The sequence below is a fragment of the Equus quagga genome, chromosome 10 (genome assembly GCF_021613505.1).
Source record: "Equus quagga isolate Etosha38 chromosome 10, UCLA_HA_Equagga_1.0, whole genome shotgun sequence".
NCBI lineage: Eukaryota > Metazoa > Chordata > Mammalia > Perissodactyla > Equidae > Equus > Equus quagga.
This window is the reverse complement of record NC_060276.1, coordinates 34,295,937-34,319,822: the sequence shown is the minus strand read 5'-3', so window position 1 is coordinate 34,319,822 and position 23,886 is coordinate 34,295,937. Positions and strand designations below refer to the sequence as shown.

At 36.0% G+C, this 23,886-nt stretch overlaps 1 protein-coding gene across 4 annotated transcripts in view; it reads left to right on the top strand.

Annotated features, from left to right (window-relative positions):
* ALG13 (ALG13 UDP-N-acetylglucosaminyltransferase subunit) overlaps positions 1-12,031 on the top strand; it is a 58,903-nt gene extending 46,872 nt beyond the window's left edge. For all 4 annotated transcript variants that reach the window (XM_046673005.1, XM_046673006.1, XM_046673004.1 and 1 more), the window contains exons 21-24: positions 61-291; positions 4,158-4,198; positions 5,818-6,004; positions 9,899-12,031. In XM_046673005.1, the coding sequence (XP_046528961.1) occupies positions 61-291; positions 4,158-4,198; positions 5,818-6,004; positions 9,899-10,164 (725 nt within the window). In that variant the 3' untranslated portion in view covers positions 10,165-12,031. The remainder of the gene's footprint in view (positions 1-60; positions 292-4,157; positions 4,199-5,817; positions 6,005-9,898) is intronic.
* The last annotated feature ends 11,855 nt before the right edge of the window (positions 12,032-23,886 follow it).

Genomic DNA, 23,886 nt, shown 5'->3' with positions numbered 1-23,886 from the left:
ATGAGCTACTGCTTATGAGATGTTAATTGTGCATTGCTATTTGTTTTGTTTCTTTTTTAGTGATTGCTTCACCATCTTATCCATACCTCTCTGCTATTATTCCTGCTGCTGCTGCCTCTCTGCCACCACCACCTCCACCTCCACCACCTCCTCCCCCTCCCCCTCCTCCCCCTCCTCCCCCTCCTCCCCCTCCTCCTCCTCCTCCTCCTCTCGAGATGGGAGAGGCTTCAAATTTACTGCCACCACCTCCACCTTATTCCTGTGATCCAAGTGGCAGTGATCTGCCTCAAGGTGAGTAGATTTTGAAACTTGGGTGAGGGTTATTTAGGTCTGAGATTTTTAAAAAAAAATTTAGAGTATGTCTCTCTTTGGTTGACCTATGGGTGTAGGATGGGGGACCAAATGGAAATTGGCTTAAGAACATAACACTAGGTAAGTGACTAAGGAAAGGAGCAACTGAAATCTGAGAATATCTTCTACATAATCATGAGCTGGCTCTTGCTGCTTTCTTTTGGTAGCTACATGTCTGCCCTGAAGAAGATTCTCAACCGGATTTCTTTGCTCTCTCAACTGTTTTTCTTGAAAAGCAAGAGTCAGTATCAAAATTTTCTCCCGTTTCTTTTCTTAAATTCCTGCCACAGAAGTATGAAATCATTACAATCTTTGATATTTAGGATTCCAACTGAATTTGGAGAGGTGGAGACTTTTTTGGGGGGGTGGGGAGGAATTGGGGGTCTGATCTGCCCTGGATTTCAGCCTGTGTTCTTGTTTCCTTAATTAAACTAAGGAATAGCTTTCCATTGGAAGTTCTTTGTCACCCTTCAGTTTGGCAGTGTTTCTGAAAAGAGAATTGTAGTTGAAAGTTGTAGCTTATTTGTACTTTCTTTGCTGTAACGTTCTCTTGATTTCGTAGTTGCTGCTTTATTTTTTTTTTCATCCCCTAAGGTAGTCACCAAGATCATCTTTAACTCCACTCTCTTCTTTTTCTCTACCTTAAAACTTCATTATTACCCTTATATAGATGATTCCTAAATCTCTCTAGCCCTGGCCTCTGAAGTTTCAGGTACTTATCTCTAGTTACCTGCTAGACGTTTTCACATGGCTTTCTTACTTTCATTTCAAACTCAATCTGTCTATAATGAAATTTCTCCTCTTTATTTCCCTTCTTCCTTCTCTCTAGGCCATGCAAAACATTGACTCTTCTCCTTGGTTTCCTATTTTGTTAACAGTGATATTTCTACCTAATTTACTTGGTATCTAAACCCTGATCCCTTTACTTCTCTCCCCTCGCTTACTTACCCCTGCCTGAGATCTACTCAGTTACCACATAATGCTCATTATGCATTTTCCAACATTTTATTATGAAAATATTCAAACATACTTGAAAGTTGAATTTTAAAATGCATATTCATATATCCACCACCTAGAGTCTATCATTAACATTTAACTGTACTTGCTTTTTCACATGTCTGTCCATCCTTCCCTCCATCCAACTCTCTGTCCATCAATTAATCTGTCTTATTTTTGATGCTTTTCAAAGTAAATTGTAGACATCAACATACTCCCCCATGAAAACTTCCACATACATACCATTCACTAGAGTTTGGTATTTATTTTTTCTTTTGATGTAAAGATGACATATAATGAAATCCACAAATCTTAAATGTACCCTTGTTGACTTTTAACAAATGAGTATATGCACCTGTTGTATTTGGTGTAAACCAAATCCCCATCAAGCTATAAAATATTACCATTGTCCCACAAAGTTTCCTTGTGCCCATTACCAGTCTTTCCCCACCCCCATCTTAACTTCCCTCCCCAAAGGCAACCACTGTTCTGGTTTTTTCTGCTGCAGTTTCACCTGCTTTAGAATGTCATAGAAATGTAATCAAACAGTATGTACTCTTTCTGGAAGTCTTCTTAAGGTCAGCATAATGTTTTTGCGATTCTTCCATGATGGCTGTGTATATCAGTAGTCTGTTTACTTTTATTGCCGAGTAGTATTTCATTGTATGAATATTTTACAGTTTGTCCCTTGATGGACATTTGGGCTATTTCTATTTTGGGGCTGTTATGAATAAAGCTGCTATAAACATTCTCATAAAAGTCTTTGTGAACATATGTTTTCATTTCCCTTGCGAAATTCCTAAAGTGGAATTGATGGGTCATAGATAGGTGTGTTTAGTTAGTTTGATTTTTTTGTTTTTTGTGTGTGTGTGTGTGTATATAAGGAAGATTGGCCCTGAGCTAACATCTGTTGCCAATCTTCCTCTTTTTGTTTGAGGAAGAGTGTCACTGTGCTAACATCTGTGCCAATCTTTCTCCATTTTGCATGTGGGATGCCGCCACAGCGTGGCTTGATGAGCGGTGTGTAGGTCTGCGCCCAGGATCCAAACCTCTGAACCCCAGGCTGCCAAAGCGGAGCACACAAACTTAGCCACTACACCACCAGGCCGGCCCCATGTTTATTAGTTTTTATAAGAAACTGCTGGTCATTTTTGCAAAGTTGTACCTTATCTCTTTCTACTTTTACAAGAATTCCGTGCACCTGGGTTTCTACTTCTAAGCCTTTGATGAGGTGGTGATTTTACTCAAATTCTCTCCCCATCCACTCTTCCATCTAACTTCCTATTCAGATCCAATCGTTTTCATCATACCTCCCCATTGCATTTTAAAGTGATGTTTTTGAGTTCTTATAGTCCTTATCTGTGCAACTTTTTTTAACAGCTTGAGATATAATTCACATACCATACAAGTCAACCATTTAAAATGTACGATTCATTTGTTTTTAGTATATTCACAAATATACGTGACCATCACCACTGTCTAATTCTAGAACATTTTTATCACCCCACAAAGAAACCCTGTACCCATTAGTAGTCACTCCTTATTCCCCCTGGCAACCACTTGTCTACTTTCTGTCTCTATGGACTTGCCTATTTGGACATTTTGTATAAATGAAAGCATACAGTATGGAGTCTTTTGCATCTGGCTTCTTTTACTCAGCAGAATGTTTTCAGGGTTCATCTATGTTGTAGCATGTATCAGTACTTCGTTCTTTTTTATGGCCAAATAATATTCCATTTTGTGGCAATACCACATTTTAGGATCTATTAGTTGATGGACATTTGGATTGTTTCCATTTTTTTGCTATTGTGAATAATACTGCTACAGATATTTGTATACAAGTTTTGTGTGGATATATGTATATATCAAGGAGTGGAATCCCCCTACCATTTGTGAATTTACTTCCTTCTATTATCTTTTCATATTCTTTAGCTTGAGCATTAGGCTTTATACTATACTCCCACATAATGTTCAAGATATAATCTGATTCTTTTAAAGTGACACTAAATATATTTGTATGTATTAAGAGGCTCCAACTTAAGAAATAAAGAAGGGTTTTCTGAGAGTTCATTTGTTTGTGGAACTCAAGTTATATTATTTGTAAGAATATACATGGATTCCAGGTCAATAAGTAAAAATACATTTAGAGATATAATTGGAATGCTAAGACTATTCCCTCTTCCCCCATACATCTAGTTTTTGTTCATTTTTGAAATATTTTAATTGAGCTCTGTGTCTGGGCAAATATCATCACCTTAGACTATAACTTATTTTGAGTTACCTTGCTCGTTGCCTCCTCATTTTGGAGTTCTAGTGGTGGTACGTTAGTCATGTTAAATGAAAACAAGATGAATTGTTTCCTACAGTGCTAGTTATCTCAAGAGGCATCACTAATCTTGGCATTAGTAGAGCATTAGTTCATACTATGTAGTAGCTCCATTAACTGAGGACCAATATATTTGCTTATGGAGTATATTTGATTTAAAATAAAATTTTAGTCTTGAGACAAGCAAGAAAATGCCTTTACTGGATTCTTTCTAAATATTAGCATAGTGGCATTCCTGTGACATCTACCTAATATTAAGAATAGAAATAAAATATGTATTTGCTGATTGAATCTTGGACCAGAAAGTGATCTTACCTATAGTGGTAGGTAAATGGTCATTTACTATAAGATAGAATTGAGAGTGATGGTGATGTGGGAAGACTACATTTCTATCTACCTTAATACTCAAAGAGAAAAGCTGTTTAAGTGATAGTTCTAGTTGCTTACGTCATCTAGTCACTAAATTAAACATTTTTAATTTTAGATACAAAAGTTTTGCAGTACTATTTCAATCTGGGATTGCAGGTAAGAATCATGTTAAAATTGCTTTGATACTATGTTAAAAATCTAAGCTGTTTTGATAATCAAACTCTTGAACTTTAAAAGCCAGGAACACTGTGAGGGACCTAAAAGTTTTATTTCTGTCTTTATGTCTCTGAAGATGATATAGATCAGTTTTCTACTTTAGCCTTCAAGTGCTTCATATTCTCTTATTATAAAATAATTGTTAAATTGTGGTGAGTAGGGATCTAAGCACAACTTTAGTGTATATTGGTCTCCCTATTTAACATCATATGCCAACCCTTAACTCTGCTTTTCTGTCTCAAAATGATAAATGGACTGTTTATCCTGCTTGCTTAAAACATTTTTATAGCTATTTCTACATTTTATGTGAAAAGTAATCGGACTAATTCTCAAAGACATTTAAAGAGCTGTATTATTTTTAAAGCACTCATGTTTTCCTAGATATTTGCCAAACACTGATTTTCACCACTCCCCTGAGTTGTAGGAGAGTACTGACAAATATCTTAATATCACTGAAAAGTGTCTCTGATTTCAGGTTAGAGCTCTTTTGTTTTATTCTTTCAGCGATCATTTTCCCCCCTGAAATACACTTGAATTCTGATATAACAAGATGGCGTATTTCCTGAAAAGGAATTATGCATCTTAAGATTTGGCAGATTATAGTAAACTAGATAGTATCCTGGATAATGCTTAGATTAGTTCATATTTTCAGACACTGATTTCCTTAAAACCTTTGACATATCATTTCCAGAAAACCATTTTCCCAACTGGCACACATTTATAAATTAAGAGTAGTGGACTGGGTTTTTGTTCTTGGAGACTGTATTTCCTAAATGCAGTTTCAAGAATGAAAAAATAAACTGCTTGCCCCTTTAGTTATGTCACTTAATTATAGTCCCATGTGGAAATGTTGCAATCCATCCCACAAGGCTGAGGCATTTTTAAATACTCTCCTCCATTTTACATCACGGGAATACAAGGAAATGCAGAATAGATATTTTAGTACTTTTTCATATTAAAAGTAACTGCATTTATTATAGTACTTCTGGAAAATACTAAAGTATAGAGAAAACTGAAATCACCTGTATAACCAATGTATGCTATGATATATTTCCTTGCAGCTTGTTTGCTAGTTTACTCATTTTACAAAATATGGACTATGCTATGTAATTTTGTAAACTTTTAACAATACGAACATTTTTTCTCTAAATATTTGACAGCATGATTTTTTATTGCCTGTATACAGTATTCCATCATGGATAGATCATTAATTCATTCATCCATTTCTCTATTGTTGAATATTTAGGTTGTTCAATGTTTTTTGCTTTTAAAAACAGTATTATAAAAGACATCTTTGTATACAGGTCATTGTGTATATTTCTGATTTCCTTAGGAGCTTTCCTAAAAGAATTCCTAGGTCTCAATATGAGAGATAGGTACTGCAAACGATCTTAAAGTTGTGGTAGATTAAAAACTTTGTAAATGTCGTATCTTTTAGGTCAAAAAAGTCATTACTATCTCTCCTGAAAATCATGGCCTTTCTTTTTTTTAGTGAGGAACTGTACCACTTTAAGAAAAGGAAACAATAAAGTGTTTATTTTTTCCCTTTCTTACCCAAGTGCTATCACCACAACTACTGGCACTCCATGGTCTATCTGCCGCACATGCAGCAGCAGCAACAACAGTTTCATGTGGAAAATTATCCAGTCTATACTGAGCCACCTCCTCTGGTAGATCAAACCATTCCTCAGTTGTACGGTGAGGTTGGGAGGCAAGATGGCACACAGGCGGAAGCATCAGCAAATGGTAAGTATGTAACGAGTTTGCCTGCAAGAAAGACAGCTGGATTGTATTGTGTATAATTTAATAATAGCCTTCAGATATTTCATTAGGTCCATATACTAGACCAGCATTTTTCAAAGCATGATACATGGACCCCTAGGGGTCCCTGAGATCCTTTCAAGGGATCCATGAGGCCAAAAGTACTCATCAAAATACATGGATTTTATTTGTCCCTTTGTTTTATATTTGCATTGAGGGTGCAGAAATCAGTAATGGGTGAGACTGCTGGCACCTAAGCACAAATCAAGGCAGGGGCACCAAATTGTGCTAGTAATTAGTGTGTTCCTCACTGCCACATACTTGTGATGCAAAAACGCCAGTTCTATTTTTTGTTTCATCAAAGATGTTTTTATTTTTACTAAATCTTTATCTTTTAATAATTGTGCTTAATATTCTGTGTGACAAAATGAGAAGTATTCATAAAGCACTCTACAGATTGAGGTATGATGAACTTAAAGAAAAGGACTTGTGCAGTTGAGTTTCAAGCTCATCTAGCTGACTTTTTTCTTGGAACACTATTTTTACTTGAAAGAATGATAGACCAACTATGGTTATTCAGACTTGGGGATCTGGCAGACATTTTCTCAAATGAACAACATGAGCCTGTCACTTCAAGAAAAACAACTGATAGTATTTGTTGTCAAAGATAAAAATTTAGCTTTCAAATAAAAATTAGAATTTTGGAAAACTTGTATCTGCCACCATGAACTTGACAGCTTCCCAATACTTTACTCTTCTAATGAAATAGATGGGGCTGTTAATATGTGAGGTTTTTCACATTGTATAGTGAAGTGTGGCAACATTTGGGAGATCCGTATAATTCAGTGAAATAATATTTTCTTAATTACCAACGCATGATGTTACCTGTGCATGATTTTGTGATAAATCTACCCAAAGTGCAAGATAGGACAATGCATTTTAATGATAAGTATGAAAAGCCCACATTGCCGCTGAACTTTAAGAAACCACAACTTACCTAATTTTAGTGTAGGATCAAAGAATATCTACAATTATCTGAAAAAGCTGGTTATTAAAAGACATCTCTCAGGGCCGGCCCCATGGCCGAGTAGTTAATTTCCCGCATTCCACTTCGGTGGCCCAAGGTTTCGCCAGTTCAGATCCTGGGCGTGGACATGGCACTGCTCATCAGGCCATGCTGAGGTGGTGTCCCACATAGCACAACCAGAGGGATCTACGACCAGAATATACAACTATGTACTGGGGAGCTTTGGGGACAAGAGGAAGGAAAAAAAAAAAGATTGGCAACAGATGTTAGCCAAAACCAAGAGTGACAAATGTTGGAGAGGCTGTGGAGAAAAGGGAACCCTCATACACTGTTGGTGGGAATGCAAACTGATGCAGCCACTATGGAAAACAGTATGGAGATTCCTCAAAAAGTTAAGAATAGAAATACCTTATGACCCAGCCATCCCACTACTGGGTGTCTATCCTGAGAACCTGAAATCAGCAATTCCAAAAGTTCCATGCACCCCTATGTTCATCGCAGCATTATTCACAATAGCCAAGTCATGGAACCAACCTAAGTGCCCAGCAACTGATGATTGGGTAAAGATGTGGTATATATATACAATGGAATACTACTCAGCCATAAAAAACGCACAAAGTCGTCCCATTCACAACAACATGGATAGACCTTGAGGGTATTATGTTGAGTGAAATAAGCCAGACAGAGAAAGACGAGCTCTGTATGACTCCACTCATAGGTGGTAGTTAACATATGGACAAAGAGAACTGATCGGTGGTTGCCAGGGGAAAGGGGGGTGGGGGGAGGGCACTAGGGGTGAAGTGGTGTACCTACAACATGCCTAATAATGATGTACAACTGTAATTTCACAAGGATGTTAACTTTCATAACCTTAATTTAAAAAAAAAAGCCAATGGGCTATGTCTCTGGCTATTTCGTTTCTAGAATTCCGGACACTGAGTAGAGCCAATTTGGTCACCTAAAAACACTGGTGGTCTTGGTCTGGTGGAGACATAGCCCATGGCAGCTGTTCCACTGGCTCACACACTTAATTTCTTTAAAAAACTTTTTCGGCCATCATAATAGCTAAATTGTGCAGACTAAGAAGTGAAAGAGTCTGAGGAGCTTGTGGGAGGTAATTAAGCTCTATTAGAGGCAAACGGAACCTAATTTGACCGAATAGTCAAGTTGCGGTGTGGTCTTTTGAAAACATTTCCAAATACAGGAACCAAATTTGATCCTTTAAGTCTTCCTTCTCTTTAGGATGCATGTTTATTCAAAGAACAGATGGGGAGGAAAATCAGAAAAAGACTTTGGTCGACCCACATAAAACAGCATATTTGAGTGTGAGCATGAAGGGAGATGAGTTTTGGAAGGATTTTCATTTGTTTGATGTGTGGAGGTAGACTTGGGAAGTGGGAAAGCACTGACTTTAATCTCTCCTAGGGAGGAGCTTCAGAGGCTCTTAAAAAAGAAAGCTTCCTTAGTAAGCACATACTTCTATGCCCTCACATCTTTGGTATTTTCCAGTATAATAAAAGAGGGGATTTCCAGGACTAGGGCTATTGGGTACTATGGATAGGAAGAAAATTTAAGAATGGATATAAACTGCCATCTACAAATGGAGCTTTTTTAGCGTTTGAAAATTTTCAATAAATTTTCTTTGGATAAAAAAAAAACTTTTCCAACTACATGTCTGTATGAGACCACATTTTCTTCAGATACTTCAACCAAAACAACATGTCATAAAAGATTAAATATAGAAGCAGGCATGAGAATCAAGCTGTCTTCTGTTAAGCCATACATTAGAGATTACACAAGTGTAAAAACTATGCCACTTGTCTGACCATTTTTTTTTGTTTTGGAAAACCCATTTTTCATAAAAATTTTATCTGTGTTAACATAATGGGCTTATTTTTACATGAGTTAATAAATAACTTTCTCAGTTTGATTCCTAATATGATAAATATTGATAGTTATAGCCCACAGTAACAAAAGCTATTTGGGGTCCTCATTTTTGAGAGTAAAGGGGTCCTGAGACTAAAAAGTTTGAGAACACTGTGCTAGACCATAAGGATGGTTGCTCTATGAGTTTACAATTTAATATACATGGGGATACGTTTTTAAGGATTTAGATTAGGATCTTTGGACTGCCCTTCTTGGAAAGAATCAGCAAGAGGTAGGAGAAACTATGTGGACTAATCTAATCAAATCTGTTGCCTATTCCAGCACTGCTGCTTGATGGTCGTGATCGCTATAGCAGTGTCAGAACAACATCTCTTTCCACTGAAACTGATTCATGATAGCAAAAATTTCTGTAAAATTAAAATCATGCTAGGATCTTAATGACATTCAAGAGATGACACTTAAATGTTCAGTCTTTTAGGATGCTCTTCAGACCTATACCTTCAAGTATAGATCAGACTGTATAGAAACCTGGGTTTTTAATTGCTAAAGTGATACAAAATGGTTATTTGGATGGTATGTGTTATACTGGAAAACTATTGGATAACTTAATTTTGACCAACTTTTATAAGAACTTAATTCACTTAGCAGGACTCTAGAAAATGTTTCTTTATGCGTTTAGTCTGTTGGTACCTAAATCACCCCATAAAGATAGCTATCTCTAGGTAGAATACATTGGACACATTATACGCACACAGATATATATTTATATTTTTTTAATTAGGAAATTTCCATATAATCTTTTAGTAGCCTGATTGGGTCACTATTGTTCACATCTAAAGTGCTCCTGCTATAATTGCTGTGATCAGTCTTAGCACTAGATTTCATTTTTACATGTAAGAACATCCATTTATGTTGGTGTTTTAGTGAATCTCTGTAACTTGTACTATATGCATTCTTTGTTTCAGGTACTTTTCCAAATGCTGATTCTGCATCTGTCCCTCATGGAGCGGTCTATTATCCAGTGATATCAGATCCCTATGGGCAGCCACCTTTGCTGGGTTTTGATTCTTGCCTTCCTGTTGTGCAAGATTATCCCTATGTTACCCCCTGGCATCCAGTTGGTGCAGCATATGGTGGTGGTTCTCAAATTCATGGTGCTATGAATCCTGGGCCGGTTGGCTATGTTGCTTCACCACCCTCAGCTTCTCATTACGTACCTCAGAATATGTAAGATTCAGCAGTATGAAGTATCCTTGCACTGCCATTTTTCTTGCTGTTTTGGTTTTTAAAAAGTATTTTATGTTAGTGGTTAAGTGATTTAGGTGGTTAGGGTGGTTACTATTATATCTGTCTTTAAGATTATTTTATCTTTTGATTTAAAATAGTTCTTTAAAATAAAGGAATATTACTTTGGGTTGTGAGTAAGGAAATTGAGATGAATGTACAACTAGCTCCATATTGAGCATACTTCATTGTATTCAGTTGTTTTCTTGTCAGCCAGCTTGTCAACTTTTTATTAGCTGATAGTACCAATTGATAAAAGGAATAAATCAAACAAAGTACTTCCTTGGTTCAGATGTCACACATCATATTAAACCATGCAAAACTGGAATAACTTCCACTTTTTTCTAGAAAATAAGACAAACCAAGAGTATTTGCTTCTGGGTAACTAACCTAATATTAAATGAGAGAGCTCTTCAGGTTTCTTAAGAATTGTGTGAACTGAGTTGCGTTCTATGATGTTAATCAGTTTCGAAGGCACATGGTGCTCTGCTTTAGATTTATCCCATGTGGTATTGTTTAATATTGGATTTATGTAAATGTTTTACTGCACAGTATTGAATTGGTGTCCTTTGCACAGTTAGCAGTAAATAAAAATTATCATTTAAAATTGCTAAAATGAGTGGGATTTTCTTTTTTGCTTTCTTCATTGCAGCAAAGAGTACCAGACATTCAATGTTCCAGTGTGTTTTTTTCCCCTTGTATTTTGGTTGCAAGAGAATGTGAATTTACAGCGTGAACTGGCAGGGCCAGTTGAAATGTTATGTAATTTCAAGATGGTGCAATGCATACTACCATATCTAGTTCTTTTCCTTTGAGAATGTATCTTTTTAGGTTGTATTTCTGTTTCTTAAAAAAATCTGTTAACTACCTTATGGAACTTTAATCTAGACTTACTTTCTCATTTTCCTATGCTTCTAATAGTTGTCGTACCTTGTAGTTTTTGTTTTTAGACTTAGCTTGTATCTCTCCAGGCCTGCCTTGTCTCTGACTTTCTGTGAGATGTATTTCATCAGCCTTTCTGCCTTCTCCCTTTCATCTACCCAAAGACCACAAGATCTTCTGTATTCATCAGTTCTCCTCTGAGGGGTAATTCATCATGAATGCTTTGCTGTATCTCACCTGACAAACAGCTATTTTACAAGTGTTCTTTGGTTGCCTCAAAACCTATTTATATTGCCTTCTTTAAAGATTATTTGTGCTTATGAATCAGTCTGTCCTTTCCCACCTTCAGCTACACCCCAGGGAAAAAGAACCATTTGAGACCTCTGGGCTTGAGGTGTTTGAACAGTTGAAAGAACTGGAGTGGAATCCATTGCAAAGAAGATATGTTCTGTCTTCAGTGTACTATTCTCAAGATGATTGACATTAATGAGTTCCAAATCAGTCATTGTACTAGTTCAGGCTTCTTCTTCATAATAGACATGGAATGGGTTGTGTTTTGTTTTTGCATCCTTGATCTTAAGAAGTCCTTGCTCTACAAGTTGGCATCTGACAACTTTAGTAAAGAAAGATGGACAACAGTGCACTGATCTTTATAACAACCTAACTATGGATTAATGTTTTAGCTTCTTCTCTGCTAACCTTCTGGGTTCTCAATTTTGTGCAGCCTACAAATTGTTTTATATTTTAAATAAAGATTTAGTCAAGTTTAAAACGTGGAGCAACCTCTCTTCAACATTTTTCAAATGTGCTGACGTTTCTGAAATATACATAACTCACAGCAAGTGATTGTCCTGTATCTTCAACTGTCAGTGGTTCACTAATTAGTTTCTAAGGAGTGTTTTAGAAGGTTGTAGTCTATCTCAAGAGTGAGAGTCTGGAAATTGTGTGGTTTTGAGACAAGCCTGTTTGCCTTAGGCTTCCAGTTGATTTGTTTTTATTTTAAACTTGTAGGTTACTGCCTTGCCTTGAATTCCATTACTAATTTAATGAGACGCTTGTTCCTTTTCTTTTTTTTTTTTTGAGGAAGATTAGCCCTGAGCGAACTGCCTCCAATCCTCCTCATTTTGCTGAGGAAGACTGGCCCTGAGCTAACATCTATGCCCATCTTCCTCTACTTTATATGTGGGACACCTACCACTGCATGGCGTGCCAAGCGGTGCCATGACTGCACCCAGGATCCAAACCGTCGAACCCCAGGCCGCTGAAGCGGAACGTGCACACTTAACCACAGCGCCACTAGGCTGGCCCGAGATGCTTGTTCTTAACTTAAAAACCAGAGATCAACCTAATTGTTACTGTCACCAGTGTTTGAAATCAGCAGTATTTATGGTCTGTTTAAATCATGCAAGTACAGTCCACTATTTTACGTATCTTCTAGGAGAAATAAGGAGTATTATTTCTCCTTGACCCTTTTGTGTGGTTTGGGAGAGTCAAGGTGACCTGTACAGCTGCAAAAGTCTGCAGTGGTTTTTGAAGGCAGCTTATGGATAAAAAGAAAAGTGGTTTTTCTGGTAATAAAAAAGCCCTAAGACTTAGCATGTTTAATCAATCTATAGTATAAAGATAGTGGTAGATTTCTTTGTATGTATTACCTTTTTGGTTGCCCTTGATGTTACAAAAGACATCCATCTTTGCTCTTATAACCAAATTGCATCCATTTAAAATTGTTGGGAAAGGAGATATAAAAGCACTGTGGTTTGTTTTGGACCCTTTACTTCTACCCCCTTCCTGGGATAAATCTGGTTGTACCAAAGGTAGAAAGCTGTATCATTTCCATAGTGAGTAAAAACAATTAGAATGCATTTTTATGCTGTGGATATTTAGTCTCAAAACTAATTGTTGTTTTCTGCCTTGAGTAAGAGCAGATGAAAATATTGTCTTTTACTGTTGAGATTCAAGACTTGTGAATTTAAAATATCTTTCATTTCCTTGGAGCCTATAATAAAGGCATAACCTTTTAATTAGCTTTGGAAATAAAAGGATAAACATTTTTTATGTGAACAGATATTTAGTACTTATTTCAGACATAAATCTCCACGAATAATAAAAGAGTCCTTTGGCGGTGGGGGGGGGTGTGCATGAACTTAATCTAGACTTTTCTAAATCTGGGACAAATTTAGTCCAGTGTACATGAAAGCTTTTTGAAGCCATCTATATTTCCATTTATAATAAAAACTAAGAATTCAGGGGGACTATTATAGCAAAAGACAACATCTTGTTTCCCCCCATCTTACCTAGAATGTTAAGTTTCAGGAGCAACTTGTTAGATAACACTTGTCTTCCCTCCTGCCTCAATTCTCAAAGGCAGTTCCAGGGATGTGTGGGGGGCCTGTGTGTGGGGAGATATAGCTTCAGGAAGGGATGGACCTGAGTTTAGGGAACTACCTACTGTGCAACTAAAACTGCTTTAGAGTGATAAATGTGGGTATCACCTCAAAATAATTGAGGAGGCAGGGTTTATTTGTTGAAGCTTGGGGTTTGTTATGCTATTCCCTCTACTTTTGTGTTTGAAATTTTTCATAATAAAGAAAAACTGCCTTGGTAACTGGTCATCTGGAGAGTAACTGTTTGTTGCTAAAGTTAAGAGTTCAGGTTTTTAAAAATTTTGCCTTGCATCCTGAAAAGAAACATAAGATTTTAGATAAGCTGTCACATAAGGTCCATAGGTACCTTGTTAAGATGTCTGGGGGTTGGAGGAAGCCTATAGTGTAGACAACTGATTCTTAAAATTTTGTGATTCTCAAGAATGTTCACTAGCTACGTGTAAAACTAAATTTTATTACACCATGACATTTATTTGTGGTTGAAACTAATTGAGGTGAATGAACCCCTTCAAGTTCTACTGCTTCACTGTTTCCCTAATAATCACCACTTTTGAATTCTCTTTTCTCCTTCTGGCTTCCAGAGGGGAGCTTGGAAACCAGGAAATCCTTTACCATTGAACAGCTATTTGCTGCTGTTGTTTTTTTTTTACTTGGTAGGTGGCTCTTGCCACTGACTAAACAAAGGGGGGAGGGGGTATTCGACAATATGGAGGTTAAACTGAATCAATTCTTATGAATTCAGACTAGTCAGTGAATATAAATGCCAAGATCTATTTTAGCCAGACATTATTAATAGCCTTGATTAGTTGGTGTTATATGGGTGGTCGGTCCCTTCACCTAATCAACTAGCAAATCTTTTCTTGCAGACCTTATGGCTTTTTCCAAACTATATAATACAAGTTTTTCAAATCATTTGCAGAATTGTAGAAAAAAATTTTACCCTAGTACTAGGGTACTAAAGTTCTAGACTTAAACTAATGTTTTATTTCTTTGCTGGTATATTAGCTAGATTAAAGTGATAATTTTTATCTTGATAAATTTCAGTTATGCAAGATGAATTCAAGTTCTGGAGATCCGCTACACAACATTGTGCCTGTAGATAACAATACTATACTGTACACTTAAAAATCTGTTAAGAGGGTAGATCTCATGGTGAGTGTTCTTAGCACAATAAAAGAAAACTGCTACCACATGTATAGCCCTACAGAAAAACAAACACCATTTTATATTCAGTTGTTTTGCTTGCTTCAGCATTTGAACTTTGTTTTCATATTCTTTCATTCCTTTAGCTCTGCTGAAATAGCTTCAACTACCCAATAAATTTTCTTCCTCCAAGTTGTTTTGAAGCATGGTATAGGTTTGGCTTTAGTTAACCTAGTTCTTTACCTTTACTCACTGCTTATTTTTTCCAACATTTTATTAAGAAAAATTTTAAACATACAGAAAAGTTGAAATAATTGTGCAATGAACATCCATATATCCACCACCTAGATTCTACAGTTAACGTTTTACTATACTTGCCTTTTCACATAGCCATCTATAAGTCCTTATTTTTTGATGCATTACAAAGAAAATTGCAGACTTAAGTATACTTCACCTCTAAACATTTCAGCATGCATATTGTTAACTAGAGTTCAGTATTTGTTAAAGGTTCTTTTTTTCTCTTTTGAGGTAAAGTTTACATGCAATGAAATGCACAAGTCTTAATTGTTTGATGCAATGAATTTTGACAAATAATACATCTGTGAAACCCAAGTCCTTATCAAGATAACATTTTCATCACCTCAGAAAATTCCCTCATGCTCCTTCCCATTCAGTCCTTACTTCTGATCCCCGTTCCTAATCAATTAGCCACTGTTCTGATTTTTTCCTCCACCATAGATTAGTTTCTGTTTTTCAAACTGTATATAAATGAGTCAGAATATGTGCTCCTTTGTGTAAGGCTTCTTTCAGCATAAGGTTTTTGGGATTCATCCATGTGTGTGTCAATAGTTCCTTTTTATTACTAAGCAACGTTTCATTGTATGGATGTGTGATCATTTATCCATTCTGTTGATGGACACCTGGGCCATTTCCAGTTTTTAGATATGAATAAAGCTGCTGTGAACATTTTTGTAGAAGTCTTTTTGTGAGCATTTAGTTTCATTCCTCTTGAAATGGAATTGCTGGGTCATAGTTTAGGTGTATGTGTAGTTTTGTAAGGAACTGCAGGACATTTTTCCAAAGTGATTGTACCATTTTACACTATCACCAGCGATATGCAAGAGTTCCAGTTGTTTTTCGTCCTCGTCAACATTTGGTGGTGTCAGTCTTTTTGATTTTAGCCATTCTAGCGCGTGTATAGTAAGTGGTATCTCAGTGTGGTTTTAATTTGCATTTCCTTGATTATGTTGAGCACTTTTTCATGTACTTATTTACCAGTTGGATATATTCCTTTTTGAAGTGTGTTTAAATCGTTTATGTTTTTATTATTCAGTTTTAGGATTTCTTTGTGTATGCTGGTTGCAAATTTTTTTCTGATATATTACTGCCTTTTTTCTTGTCCTTACCTAAACAATATGTAAATGTTATACACCCAATCATGCTTAAAATAATTAGGCCAGGACTTGCAAGTGAGTTATTTGGCTGAAAGTTAAGCTGTTCTGGTAGGCTAACCAGTGCTCTGGTGGCCTAAAAGTTAATGTTAATTAGTGGAATAAAAGACAATAAAACTTCAAGAATCTGAGTTAATTAGGGTAAAGCTAAGCTGAAAAGCCTATTACCATAAAAAAATCTTAGAAATGTCAACTTATACTTGAGGAAATATTGCCCAAATGTACTCAGCTCCTACTAGTTTAATAATGACTAGCTTAAGCTCACTTTATGTGTCTTCTCACTGACCAACAGAGTCAAACTGTTCTGTACAACACACATCATACTTTGGGTATTCGATAAGGAATAAGAAATTTCCAAGATAAGGCCTGTAAGCTTTCTCAGTGTTGTAACCTATAACTTTATGACTGTATTGGTCCCTTTATGTCATCATCTCAAACTTATTTATGAATGCTTATTCAATTTTTAAATATTTAATAGTCACAGCTTTGTTTAATGGGAAATATAAAGGTTAGAATATTAATAATGTTTATTCTCAAGCATCTTTTAAAAATATATTGGCCTGTAGAGGTCTCCCTTAAGTGTTTCTACTGGTTATGGTGTAAAATCCATTGTTGTTCGTAAATGTTTATTAATAATAGGTGGCTATAAATCATTACATTGGAAAAGGGAGGAACAAAACACCTTAAATCTGAGCAGTCATACATTTTGGGGGGACAAAGTAAATGCTTTATTTTTGTTTATACTGAAGCTCAAAATACACAAAATCATTTTATTGTACAAGATTCTTTTTAACACATTTAAGGATGACAGTAACTTTGCACTTCTTACAGAAAGTATTTAAATAAAAGTCATAGTTACTCAAGGAGGTTTTAGCTATTAAAATAGTAATCTGCAAAGCCAAAACGTGATTTACATAAACACATTTGGAATTTCCCCTTTTCATGATTGAGCTCAGGAGATATAATTAACCTTAAGTTTGATGCAAACATTTTCTGTGTGGTGATGTGTGATTGGGGCCACCAACTAGGCTAAGAAAGTGAACTAAACACCGCCTGTCTTTTCTAGTATTCTTTTTCCTCTATCAAGTGATAGCTCTAAACAACATTCATTGTTCTGAATAGGAAGAAACTCTTCATCCTCAATGTCAACCCCATTTTGGAGAAATCATGAAATAGAATTCTGTGACGAGTTTAAATATTGATATTTTCTTGAATTCTACCACTGGTGTGCATTCTTATGTTGTAAGAAATTTCTCTTTTGTAAACAAAGAGAAATTAAAATGCTTTCACTTGAGAAGGATGTGTTTGTTTATCCTTATTTGAACTGAAATGTCCTTGAGAAAGTCTTTGTCTTTATAGTTGAAATAAGAGAATATATGGGTTTACTTTTACTATATTAAAGGAGAAACTTGAACAGTTGAAGTTAATAATTTATCAAATTGGATTTCCTTTAAGAAAACCACAGAATAATGTGTTAACCCTTTGGGTTTAGAAGTTTCCTCATGAGCTCACACAACATTCATTTTAGTGCCATTGGTTCCAATGATCTTGTTAGACACTTGAGAATTCTATCTGCTTCTCCTGCCCAAGTATACTAAGTACAGTTACCACTCTGCTTATTGGACTACAGGCTGCATTGGTTATTTAAAATGACCGCTTAATATATATTGTAAAAGGAAGTCCTACAAGATGTGACCACAAAGTGATGAAGCTAGACTTTAAATGTGACTAGATCTTATACAGGAAATACCTGATCTAAACATGATTTTCAAGTGACCTGAAGATTCAGCTAGTTGCGGCCATTCTCCCAGTTGGAGCCGCCGCCTCCTCCTGCTACCAGAGCTCCTTTTGAGTCCAAAACCCTCCCATTTTTCTACAAAGCTTGGACCTTTCTTAATTGCCCCTTTTCCTGCTAACGGGCTAGTTGTCAGAGCCTCTGCATTATAAAGTGTCATTTCCTACAGATCAGATAGGAAGCCAATTCTGAGTTTATTTACAGCATAACCTACTGGAACTCTGAATGTGTTTTACTATTTAAACACAAATGTTTCAAGGGTTAAGTCATGGTTTTTCCCAAATTAGTGGAGGTTGTACACCTAAATATGGGGTTTTGGAGGCTATTCGCTTATTCCAGTAAGGCTGCCACTATTCCAAGCATGTTTGAAACCAGGTTCCAGACTGCAAAGAGGAACAAGGAATCTTTTGGATGTGATGGAAATATTTTGTATCTTGATTTTGGCAGTGGTTCCAGGGGCATATACAACTTTGAAAACTCAATTGTACACTTTATATGAATGTAGATAATTGTGCATAATTGTTCCTCAATAAGGTTGATAAGAAAAAAAACTGGATTCCAAAAAACAGTTTCAGGTCACTTTACAAACCACACAAGAAACTGTCTCATTATCTTATAATGGTGCCTATCAAAGTGCCTATTGTGCAATAGCACTTGAAAAATGTTTATTTCTTACCAGAAAAAGTAACACTCAGCTTGACCACCCAACTTTTTACCAAATATGAATCTAAAATTACTTTTGACTATTTCTAAAAATTTAACCTTATAGGATTCATGATTTTCTACCATGGAGGATATTCAGAGATTGTTTTGTGGATTTTGGAATTCCTCCCAAAAGCAGAAGTCCACAGTGGTTTGAGTAACGGCAGTATTTGAATATGGGTGCAGCTTCTTAAGGTGACTACTTTTAACAACAGCATTCATTTGGGCACATAAATTCCAGCATGTTCATGAAAATACTGGTCTCATTATTTTATCTCATTTTAGCATGTTTATTTCAAATTTGAGGCTAAAATACGACATCAGATATAGAATCTAGCTTTCGTCCGTACTACCCTCCTCCAACTTTACTTTTTATTTCCTTTTCATGTAAAGTTTTGACAAATTCATTTTATTTCTTAGATAAGATTTGGAGAAATCAATCCTTCCTGTAATTGGTCAAATGTGCATATTTATAAAAACCAGTCAATAATATTGTACAATTTAAAATGCAACTTTACTATGAGTCTGATACTTTGAATTTAGGAATACTGTGATCACAAGGTGAGGACTTTCTGCAATCTGAAATTCAACCTAAATATGACCCAACCTTTGAAAAATGATTGACAAGTTGTTCAGAGCTAGTTTTCATATACTGTTGCATTTCCGGATTTTGTTGAGGGAGAAAATGGTGATGTTAATGTTTTAATCCAGAAACTACAGTTTTTTAAATTGGGGAACTCCATCTCAACGTGGTCACCTAAAAAGTTGGACAACTTGGTAGTTTAGCCCTATGTTTTAAAGTGCTTATCCATACTCATGCTGACTTTGAAAGGTTTTCCATCTATTTACTACCACCATCTAAATACATCAAGTACTTCCCTCAAAAATCCAAAGCTTCTTTGTTGTCTTGTGTCTTCCCAGGGTCAGTTTTAAGGGTTGTATAAGACCAGAGAACTGTTAAGAGGGTTTCTAGGTTGGAAGGAAATTGGTGGCAATGAGTATTTGGGGTATATATTGAATTTTGTGGGAAAAGACCTAACATGGCCAAGCGCGGCTTAACTGTACTTGCAAATGGTTGGCCACCTTAGACTAAAATAAAAGGCACACTGCCACTTACTCATTCAAGTACCACCAAGCATGGTGCCTTGGTATGTGTGTGTGCATGTGTTGAGATTCAGCTCCTAGGATGTTAGGTTGCCCTGAAACCTGCTCATAGAGTCAAAGAGCAAAATATGCTGCAAATTGGTGAAAACGACCTTCACACTGCAGGCCATTCTTACCTACTTCTTCATTTAGTCTTTTTTGGTTCTATCAAGTCATTTGGAGTTTTAAAGAAGGCTTTTTTTTTTGAGGGTGGGGACGGAGATAGATCAGATGTGTGCTGCAATCATGGATTTAAGAAGTTTGGTTACAACAGTCAAAAGTTGTAGCCTCTTTCTGTTACTACAGAAATTATTTACCATTCATTTGTGTAGTAACAGGAACTTTCTACAGCACTTTCACAACTTTTCACATTAGATAAGAAAGATAGCTTTTGTCATAAGGGTATTCCACTTAATTTTATATTTAATATTATAGTTCCTAATATGTACATATCTCTCAAATACCACAAACACTGATGGTATGTCTCTAGAAAAAGAAAGACCACAACTCAGATCCAATAAACTAACAAGTATCAGATACAAATCCACTCTAGAGTGGCAATAAAGCAAATACTGAGCTTAAAAATACTAGAGCCCCCTGGCCTGTTGCCTGTATCATTCCAGCAATTAACTCCTTTGTTTCTTAATAAACATTTCGCTTTCTAAAAATAAAGCTCTCAAAACCACCTACCAACACCTTTTCTAGACCACCATGCAGCAAATAGATGGAAATCCTAGGTGGTATATCAACATATGAATAGTAATATCTCAAGTATGCAGATTTACTTAATTCACCAAGAATGTATGCTTTTATTTTTACAGATAAGTTCTTTTCTTCTGACCTAAATGCTTTATTTTTTCTTCAAACCAGAAACCCCAAATTCTGAGAGCCCTCAATATTAACAGTTGTGCTACAGTAGATGCTGTCATAGCAGTTTATTTTAGCAATTCCTCACCACATCTCAGGAAGTTTCTTTCCATTGAAGCTATTCCTGCTCCCCTTCCTTTCAAAATGATCTAGTATTTACCACAAGGGGTGAAGGGCGAAGGCCAGAGCATTCAAATGCTATTAAGTTTCATTGCATATGTGTGTGTGCATGTGTATATACAGGCAAGAGTCCCACTTTTACAAACATCCACCAAAAAGCAATGCAAGCCAAACCCCACATCTGTTGGAAAAAGTGATAGAAAAGGTAATTGGAAATACAGTAGAAATAGCATTTCTCTGTACTAAAGTAATGCTCACATTGAATTGGTGTACTCAGTTCCCAATGGCTAGTTCTACACCAACAAAGTAGATATTTGGAGTAATTATCTAGATAAAGCAAGCCAAAGAAACAATCTAAAATGTCCATAGATTTGAGGCAAAGCCGCAGGGGTTGGGGTTGGAGGGAGCTGACAAGTAGGTATGAAGAGGTTATTTAGGTGATATGAACAATTACATCAACTTATATTGGCTATGTCCATACAAGCAATCTGTTTATTAGCCTATTTTGAAAACTTGATTACCAAAATAATATGCTCAATTTTTCTTACGTAGTTTTAAGCAGGAAAGAATATCTGCCTAAGTTCAAGTACTTTTTACATGATGGTTTAACAAACCAAGTTCTGGACTGCTTAAACTGTTAGTCAAAACCACCACTTGAGTCTCACCCACAAGGCAATATGAATGTCAAATGGTTATTTATATTTTCTTGCTAAGGTATCAACTCATATTTTTCACTGAAATTCCCAATGAAATTTGCAGGGGGGTTTTGCACTGTCATAAGAACTATAAAGCTCTTATTGAAGAAGTATTTCTTTATTATTTGTCATTCAAAAGGTGAAGGCCCACTTTTTTTTTAACTTCTTTAATCAAATTGCAGACAGATGTTTTGATGTTTTAGACTTATCTGAAATAGCCTAAATTAGATCAGAGTGGAATGATAAATGACTATGGGAGGCAGAAAGAACTGGGAAATTTTCAATATCCCCTTGTAAGTGGACAGAAGTCTAGCTTGAAGTATTTAAATCCCTGTAAAATTTGGCATCTTCCCAAAATGATGATTTTGAGTTTGGAATCTTTCCTGGATCTTTTTACTCCACCGGACTTAAAACTAAAAGTAGAGGAGAGGCTTCAACAATGGTCATTTTCTAATAAAATTCAGACATTTTCTTTGTAATATTTTTACCCTTATTAATTATCAGGGAGACTTTATGGTGGAATCAAACAAATGAATACAGAAGTCTAGAAGTGATAAGAAAACCAATTGTAATGGAAGTAGTATAGATATTTAGACAAATTGTAAGTGATTCTTATACCATTTATAATTATATTTGACTTTGGAGTACATTTTTAACTTTAAATATGTCAGTCTGAAATTTGTAGAGTTCACGGCACTTGGGGCAAATTAACAAGAAGGTATCTGTAGTGGCTGTTCCATTTTTACATCTCCTATGTATAATATAAAATATATATGCTTCATAATAAATGTCCTGTTTCTGTTATCTAGAAGATTTAGGTTTATTGACTGGCTCTGTGACCTTAAGCAATTCATTATCCTTCTCTGAGCCTTTTTTTTTTCTATTTGTAAAGCAAGAGGTCAGAATAGAGTAGATTCTCTCCAAGGTTCTCTTTTAGCTCTAACTTTTTATGTTTATAAATTTACTCTCAAGTTGGCTTATACCTTCTCTGGGGTCAGAGGACATACTTAAGCATGTGATTTGAAATAACTTTCCTGATTGTAGTTGATCCAGAGAGTAGAGAGGTGAACAAAAATCTCTTTCCCTTCCTACTTTCTACTGAGTTAAAGTTAATAAAAATGTTGGTGTCACCAACATGGAAGTTAGGGCAATAGCTGTTTAGCTTTAACAGCTAACTGGCCTCAATTCCCAACATAAGCAGGCCTCAGCATAGCTACTGAAGTCTTAAGCCCAAGTCACAAAGAAAATAACCCTGAGAAGATCTGAAAAGGAGAATACTGCCCATGAAATATGACACTGGTTTCTTTCAGTAGTAGAGATTGGCTACTATGACTTATACATGTTCTCTCTTTAGAACATAACTGAGAGAAGACTGTAGTTTGAATTACGGTTCTATGTTTGGCTACCCTTGTTTTCTGACAAATTGAGAAAATAACTGCCAGAACAATTATACCCGGGTTATCACATATGCATGCATTTGTGAGAAAGACATATCTTTTTCTTTTGATAAAATAGGGCCATGTATCGGGTTTTGGTGCCATCAATATGAGTTAGGAATGTAGCTCAGGTTCTATTTATTATTCAAAGTGATTTTGACAATTGGGAACGTTGAATCTGTAACTTTAGTAACTTTCCTTGTGGAAAGTAACCTGTTATTGATGTCAGGGCCATTGATGATAGTCTCACTTAACGAAACAGGAGAGAAGTTAGATTTAAGGAAATGATCACTTGAGATATGATCAAGGAATTATTTTGGGACAATCCCTTGCCAAATGGGTCTTGATACAGCCTGTTCTCTTGATCATTTTTCCCTGGATCTGAGCTTTTCCTTCAACACCTCCTCCTGTTCCTGCCTCCCCCTGAATTTGTCTCTTCTTCGTCTGGAATATTTTGACCATCAGTCACTGAAGCTAGGGCTGCAAATGGGAACTGATTCAAATGACAGAAACTACACTGTCAAAGCTGTTTTGGAGGCATATTTGCAGTATTTGAAAATTCTTCACTTCACTTTTACTGGAAAGTATACAAATGAATTTAGATAGATTCCTATTGCTGTTGACATTTATAAGAACAGGGCAACATTTAACTAACTCTTACTTCTCTGAGCTGCATACTGTTAATTTAATCTACAGGACCCAGACCTAGGGCTGTTTCAGGTCTTATGTTAGAGTCCAAGTTGGGGAAAACTTTGTGTTAACCTTGGAAAAAACTACCCTTGTTCAGCAGGTTATCACTTGGTGGTTATTGGGTCTAATATGATGACCATATGCATTAGGGACTTCATTTTTTAACCCGCACCTTTGTATTCTGATGAGGTCCTCTTAAGCTGTGGGAACTAATTTATTTGGATAGATAAATACAGCTTTCTTTGAAGACAGTAGAATTTGGATCATGTGTATAGTTCCATGATTTCACTAGGCTTGTTATGTTATATATCTAACTAAGTTTACACATGCAATTCCACTGCTCCCAATGAATATTAAAACT